This window comes from Sinocyclocheilus anshuiensis, unplaced genomic scaffold (assembly GCF_001515605.1).
Source record: "Sinocyclocheilus anshuiensis isolate Anshui unplaced genomic scaffold, SAMN03320099.WGS_v1.1 scaffold700, whole genome shotgun sequence".
Classification (NCBI taxonomy): domain Eukaryota; kingdom Metazoa; phylum Chordata; class Actinopteri; order Cypriniformes; family Cyprinidae; genus Sinocyclocheilus; species Sinocyclocheilus anshuiensis.
Window position 1 is genome coordinate 1,141,352 of NW_015555756.1, and position 6,572 is coordinate 1,147,923.

Sequence of the window (6,572 nt, forward strand, 5' to 3'; positions counted from 1 at the left end):
GATAGGGCTGGTGCTTTATTGATGAGATGGATGAGGAGGGAGATAGGGATAGAGAGACAGATGGGGCTTCTGTCCAGGCCATGGCAGTGCTGGGGAGCCTGCGCTCAGGGATGTCGCCAGCGTGGCCAGCTTCCACTGATTAGCAGATGCAGGAGCCCCAGCGCCAATGATGATGGTGATGCACGCCCACAGAGGATCTGAGCTCGGCTGAGGCATCTCAAGAGACATCCACCTGCAGGATGGGACTCACCTGCTTCAAGTCCTGGAAGTACAACAGTGGAGCACAGAAAGGTGAGCAAGTGCTTCGCTACTTCCCACCGGTGTAATAGTTGTTCAGACAGTGTGAACTTGTGAAAACTTTTTTGCAGCATAATAAATGTTATGTATAGCCTAAACATTTGATTATATTATATGTTATATAAATAGAGAGAGAGTATACATAGTTTCAATAATCAGAATTAAGATAAACTATACAATATTGAGCAGTGCTCATAACTAGCAGCTTAACCTCAAAGATATGGTTTGCATGAGTTTCTGGGTCAAGCGATTACTTCAAGTGCTTGAAGGGAAGCAGAACATGAAGGACAGACACCATGCCGCGTTGACCGAGATTTCACTTATGAATACATTAAAGCCGAGAAGCGATAGGTATATTGCTGGTTTGTCATTATGGGCAGGAGAGGATTTCAAAATAATGAGTTTGAAAAGAACAAGAAAACAGAGTTGACTAAATCAGTGTAAGTACAGAGAGATCTGAAAATGAGGATAGATAATATAAATGTGAAAACCTGAAGTCTGCGGAACAGCTCTGCTGTTATATTTTTTGCCTGTTGCATAGAAGTAATGTTATTGCTACAAATAACACCCCCAACAGGGAACTTAGAAGAATGCAAACTGATGAGTCATGCGTGATAAAATTCTACATTGTACCATGGATAAAAAAAGTCTTTCTAATTCATGCAAACATGAGGAGGAAGACTAGGCTGTTGTTTTTACACCACATAACCACTTCCAGGAAGCATTTGCCATTGTTTTAATTACTGAGCTATAAAAACAGAGTCCCCAACCCCCCATGCTACTCTTTATTACATGCAGAATTCCTGTCTATTACACAGATTGTGTCAATGACAGAGGTGTAGAGTATTAGAGTAAATGTAATTAGTTACTGTACTCTAGTATCTTTTCGGGTACTTTGTAGTTATACTGAGTATCAAAGATATTAGCAACTTTTACTCTTTACTTCATTACGTTTTTGAATGAGTATTTGTACTCTTTACTCCACTACATTTGAAATGAGTGTTGCAGTTACGCATTACATTTTGCATGGACCTAGCTTTTTCTGCAGCAGTTTATTTCTGCTACAAAAGACGTGATACTGCCTATTACAGGTCACTGAAAGTACTGCATCTTGTGCGTTTTGCCCTTACTCACCCAAGCTTTTCAACAAGGCTACTTTACGTGAATGCGAGTTCCTTAGCAAGTATTTGTGAATCAGAGGTGTTTTATATATGAGATGAGGACATGACTGCAGCCGGCAATGAGGCCCAAACCAGCACATCCACTGCAAGAAGGCTTCGGCTTTTTAATTTTACTTAACATTATTGTATTTATCCATTATACTGAAGACACCTTTTTGAAAGATGTTGTTTTTTGTTTGTTTTGTTTTGTAATTTTGAGTTGTTCAGTTTTATTTTGCTTTTAGAAAATAAACATGATTGCTCTCCTCACAAATCAACTCTTTCTTGTTTTTGTTTCTTGCTCTCTGTGCTTTGCCCTGGACTTTTATATCACTTCTTGTCTCCCGTGGTGTTTGTAGTCAGTTTGTAGTCTGTTTGTTCATTGGTTCCCCTTGATTAGTCTCCCCAGGTATGTCTTATCTTGTTAAGCTTGTTAACCCCCTGTGTGTATATATAGCCCTAGTTTTTCTTTAGTTCCTTGTGAGTTGTTGAATGTAATGGTTGTCTGTTTGCCAGTCACTCTCTTCTTTGTTCCCTTTGGTTTTTGCCTTATTGTTTGTTCTAATTTTTCCATGAAATACCAGCACATAGATCCTTGCCTCTGCCTGTTTTCCGCAGCTTCTCCACAACGTTACAGTTTTTCACTGGCATGTCTCTTTGACTAGTGCATCTTTGAGCCTATATTTAGTATAAGTAAAATACTTAAGTACTGTTAAAATAAGATACTCTAAGACTTTTACTCAAGTTGTTTTGGAATTGGTAATTTTCACTGTAAGGTATCTGTACTTTTACTCAAGTATGGTTTTTAGGTACTCTTTACACCTCTGGTCAGTGAACCAACTACTTACACTGGTTCTCATATTTATCTTCAAGTACTTGCATTGAAACAGATAAACAAAAAGAAAATTCTGTCATTATTTACCCTCATGTTGTTTCAAACCTTATAACTTTCTTTCATATGTGGAACATAAAAGGAGATGTCAAGCAGAATGTTAATGCAGCACTTTTCCATATGCTGACAGTGATAGGAAAGGATGCTGCTTAACTTAAAAAATTACCAAAAAAAGCCAGATAAAATACAACTTTGCACTATATTCCAGGTCTTGACAGGGGGAAGAGACACAAGAATAAATAAATGAATTTTCATTTTTGAGTGAAATAACATTTTATGTCCATATTCCCCGCCAGTATTTTTAGCAAGTCCTACTTATCAATGACTGTCAGAGGATTTGGTCCCCCACTGTGGCAGTCACTGCTCTGAATCTGTGAAATGCCGTTTCATGGCATTTCAATGCTCTCCTTTTAATATCATTATTGCTTAGGCCAGCCTCAGCAAGTGGACAGTATTGATAAACCACTTAGCTGGATTTTTACAGCTCTCGTCTTGTTACAGAAAGTGTCCTCTTTGGAATTAATTACTGCACTCTACTGGCAAATGTGAGTGGAATCTGGGGCATACTTTAATTGTGACCGAGACCCATCTTGTGATTAATATTGTCTCTGAGAAATGCATGAAGGAGAAAAAATGGCAAGAGTTTTTAATTTAATTATGAAAATCAATGCTCTCCTTTTCCCTTGCTGAACTCTTGTGGTGCTTAAAGATAAGAAATAGTGATCTGATTAATCTTGGGCTGTTTTCCAGTTAGCTCACTGATGGACTTGAAGGACACAATGACCATTATGGACCAAGAGAGATTTTTCACACAGTGGAGAGCAATACGCACCACTTAGCTTTAGCCTTACTCCACTCAAAAGACGAAGATTTGATGTTGTATACAGTATAAAGAAAAAATATATATAATTAAAAACACTCTAGCATAAAATTCACTTCTTAAAACAAACCTTGTAAATTCAAACCCCCAGTTTCCCAGCACCCACAGAGCAGGCATATTGACATGTCACACTGTGACAGGATGGAAAAAACAGTGGCTATTTATGAGTGTGTGGATTTTTAATGTCGGGTTTGGTTGCTGTCAAAACCAAAGCAAACATTAAAAACCACCTTGTGTTGGATGTTAAAGAATGGAAACAAATATACTGTATAAACAAGTCTCTGTGACCAATCCATTCGGTTTGCTTACATTTGATATAATAGTCAATAATGTGTTTGTTAACATATTTATTCAGTACATATTATTAGGAATTATGCATGTGTGCATCAGGCTATACATCAAGATTATAGTATAAGTAAATTATGCTGCAAAATTTGTTTGAGATCTACATGAACCTACTTTGGGGTATTTAGATGCTGTGGGATAGTTAAACTAACTTTTTCCATGTATTCTCCCACTGTCTTTCCATTTAGGAGGAAACAGGGATGTACTGGTTAGTCCTGGCTCATATTTCTTCCTGTCAAACAGCTGTGGTCAGGGGGAGGAATGGTTGAAGAGCCTAAATAAGGGCATCTGGATACCTTTTACAGGTACACACACACTGTTGTTTAGGACCAGAATATCTGACTAATTTTGTTTCTACACTCTGTGGTCTCTGGAAAATCCAGGCCTGTGCGAGTCATTCTCATGAAAAAACACTTCATAGTTTAACATTCAATGTGACTTGACTGTCTGAATACGACGAAACAGCAGATCCAATCAGTCTTTAGGATTCCAGCCATAGACATAACAACCCATTCACACAATACACACACATTCCAGTCATTTCCAAATCATGGGCCATTTATTACACACTCTAATGACTAGCCTCCTCACAGACCGCACTTTGTCTACCCTGTTCGCAAACCTCACAAAATGCTGAAAAACATATGCTGCTAGAGCTGATGTCATTCAAAATTGCAAATATTGAGAATTTTCCTCATGATTTCTGCAAACAAAGTTGGCAAGTGTTTTTCAGCCAGTGTCTTTTAGAGTTCAAGCACCATCTCATTAACTTTTCTCAGTGGTTCAGTCTTTTCCTCCTCTATTACTTACAGCATATGTTGGCGTGAGAGCGCATGGGCGGCAGCTGTGTGTTCATCTTGGCAGTGTGCCTGGGAATAATGATGTTACAGTACACCTTGGTTTTCTCATGAGAGCCGTCAACCCCCATTACATACATACAATCCCATACAATGAAATAGCTTTGTGAATGCAAGACACTACAACAATCATTCAAATATCTACTTTCATAAAGTAAAAATGTATGCATTAAAGCAGGATACAAATATTGATCAATCCCAATCTTCATTCAAACAATCCCGATACTGATTCTAAAAATTGGGTATTACTAGAGTATTACTACATTACTATTACTAAATCCACAGCCCCATGGCAAAATAAGTCATATTTTAGCAGAGTTTGAGTAAATGTGATAATATAAACTGGTTACACAGCGCAACCAGTCAAATTTACAAACTACTCCTATAAATTAGTTCTATTTAGTGAATCAAAACAGCCTACAGTGCAAACAGTATAATCCCATTTATAAACAAATGGCTGGTATGAGCTGGCCTTTTTAATCATTCAAAATGACTTTTTACTTTAGTGTCTAATTGACTGTCAATTTTACTTCAGCTGGTATCCACAGAGCAGTTTTGGTTGTGTTGATTATATCTGTAAGAAATTATATTTAACAGATATAATCCTTGATTATAGAAAAACATGGTGTAGGATTATGATAAAAGATATGATTATATCTGTTAAACAGTAATTGAATTACATTTGGGTTCTGCTGTTAGTTTTTCAAATTAATATTTTTTATGTACCAAGTCAGAAGGTTCATCGTATAATGTACAGCATTAATATAGAGAGAATTTCTCACATATGCAAGCAAACGGATATTATAGCTGAAATATGCCCAAATGAATCAAAATGAATCAGAATTGAATTAAGAGCTTGTACCCACCCTATAGTATTAATCTACAGTGCCGTGAAAAGGATTTTGCCCCCTTCCTGTTTTTTGTTTGTTTTTGCATGTTTGTCACACTTAAAAGATTAAATAATATTACTTAATATTTAATTTAATAAGATTTAATATTACACAAAGATAGCCCAAGTAAATACAAAATGCAGTTTTGAAATAATGATTTCATTTATTAAGGAAAAAAAGCTGTCCAAACCTGCCTGGCCCTACGTGAAAAAGTAATTGCCCCTAAATCTAATAACTGGTTGTGCCACCCTTGGCAGCAACAACTGCAATCAAGCGTTTGCGATAACTGGCAATGAGTCTTTCACATCGCCGTGGATGAATTTTGGCCCACTCTTCTTTGCAGAATTGTTTTAATTCAGCCACATTGGAGAGTTTTCAAGCATGAATGGAGTGTTTAAGGTCATGCCACAGCATCTTAGTCAGATTTAAGTCCGGACTTTGACTTGGCCACTCCAAAACCTTAATTTTGTTTTTCTTGACTCATTCAGAGGTGGACTTGCTGGTGTGTTTGGGATCATTGTCCTGCTGCATAACCCAAGTGCACTTGAACATGAGGTCACAAACTGATGGCCGGACATTCTCCTTCAGGATTTTCTGATATTCAGACATGGTTCCATCAATTGGCAAGTCATCAAAGCAGCCTCAGACCATCACACTACCACCACCATGTTTGACTGTTGGTATGATGTTCTTTTTATGAAATGCTGTGTTGGATTTACGCCAGATGTAACGGGACACACACCTTCTTTTATGACCTCCTGGATGAGTCGTCGTTGCGGTCTTGTAGTAATTTTGGCCGGCCACTCCTGGGCAGGTTCACCACCACAGGTTCACAAGTTTTCTCCATTTGTGGATAATGGCTCTGAGCGCGGTTCGCTGGAGTCACAAAGCCTTAGAAATGGCTTTATAACCCTTTCCAGACTGATACATGTCAACTATTTTGTTACTCATCTGTTCTTGAATTTCTTTAGATCGTGGCATGATGTGTTGCTCTTTAAGCATGCTTCACTTTATCAGACAGGTTCTTTATTGGTGATTTATTGATTCAATAGGTCTGGCAGTAATCAGGCCTTGGTGTGGCTAGTGAAATTTAACGCCGCTTGCTAAAATAATGTGGTTAATCACAGTTCTTTCATGATTTAACAGAAGGGGGCAATCATTTTTCACGTAGGGCCAGGTAGGTTTGGACAGCTTTTTTTCCCTTTAATAAATTAAATAATCATTTAAAAACTGCATTTTGTATTTACTTGC

The 6,572-nt window shown here is 37.7% G+C and overlaps 1 protein-coding gene across 1 annotated transcript in view; it reads left to right on the top strand.

Annotated features, from left to right (window-relative positions):
* The first annotated feature begins 32 nt into the window (after positions 1-32).
* LOC107673847 (rho GTPase-activating protein 24) overlaps positions 33-6,572 on the top strand; it is a 15,275-nt gene continuing 8,735 nt past the window's right edge. The window contains exons 1-2 of the mRNA XM_016467663.1: positions 33-291; positions 3,763-3,879. Of these exons, the coding sequence (XP_016323149.1) occupies positions 240-291; positions 3,763-3,879 (169 nt within the window). The 5' untranslated portion in view covers positions 33-239. The remainder of the gene's footprint in view (positions 292-3,762; positions 3,880-6,572) is intronic.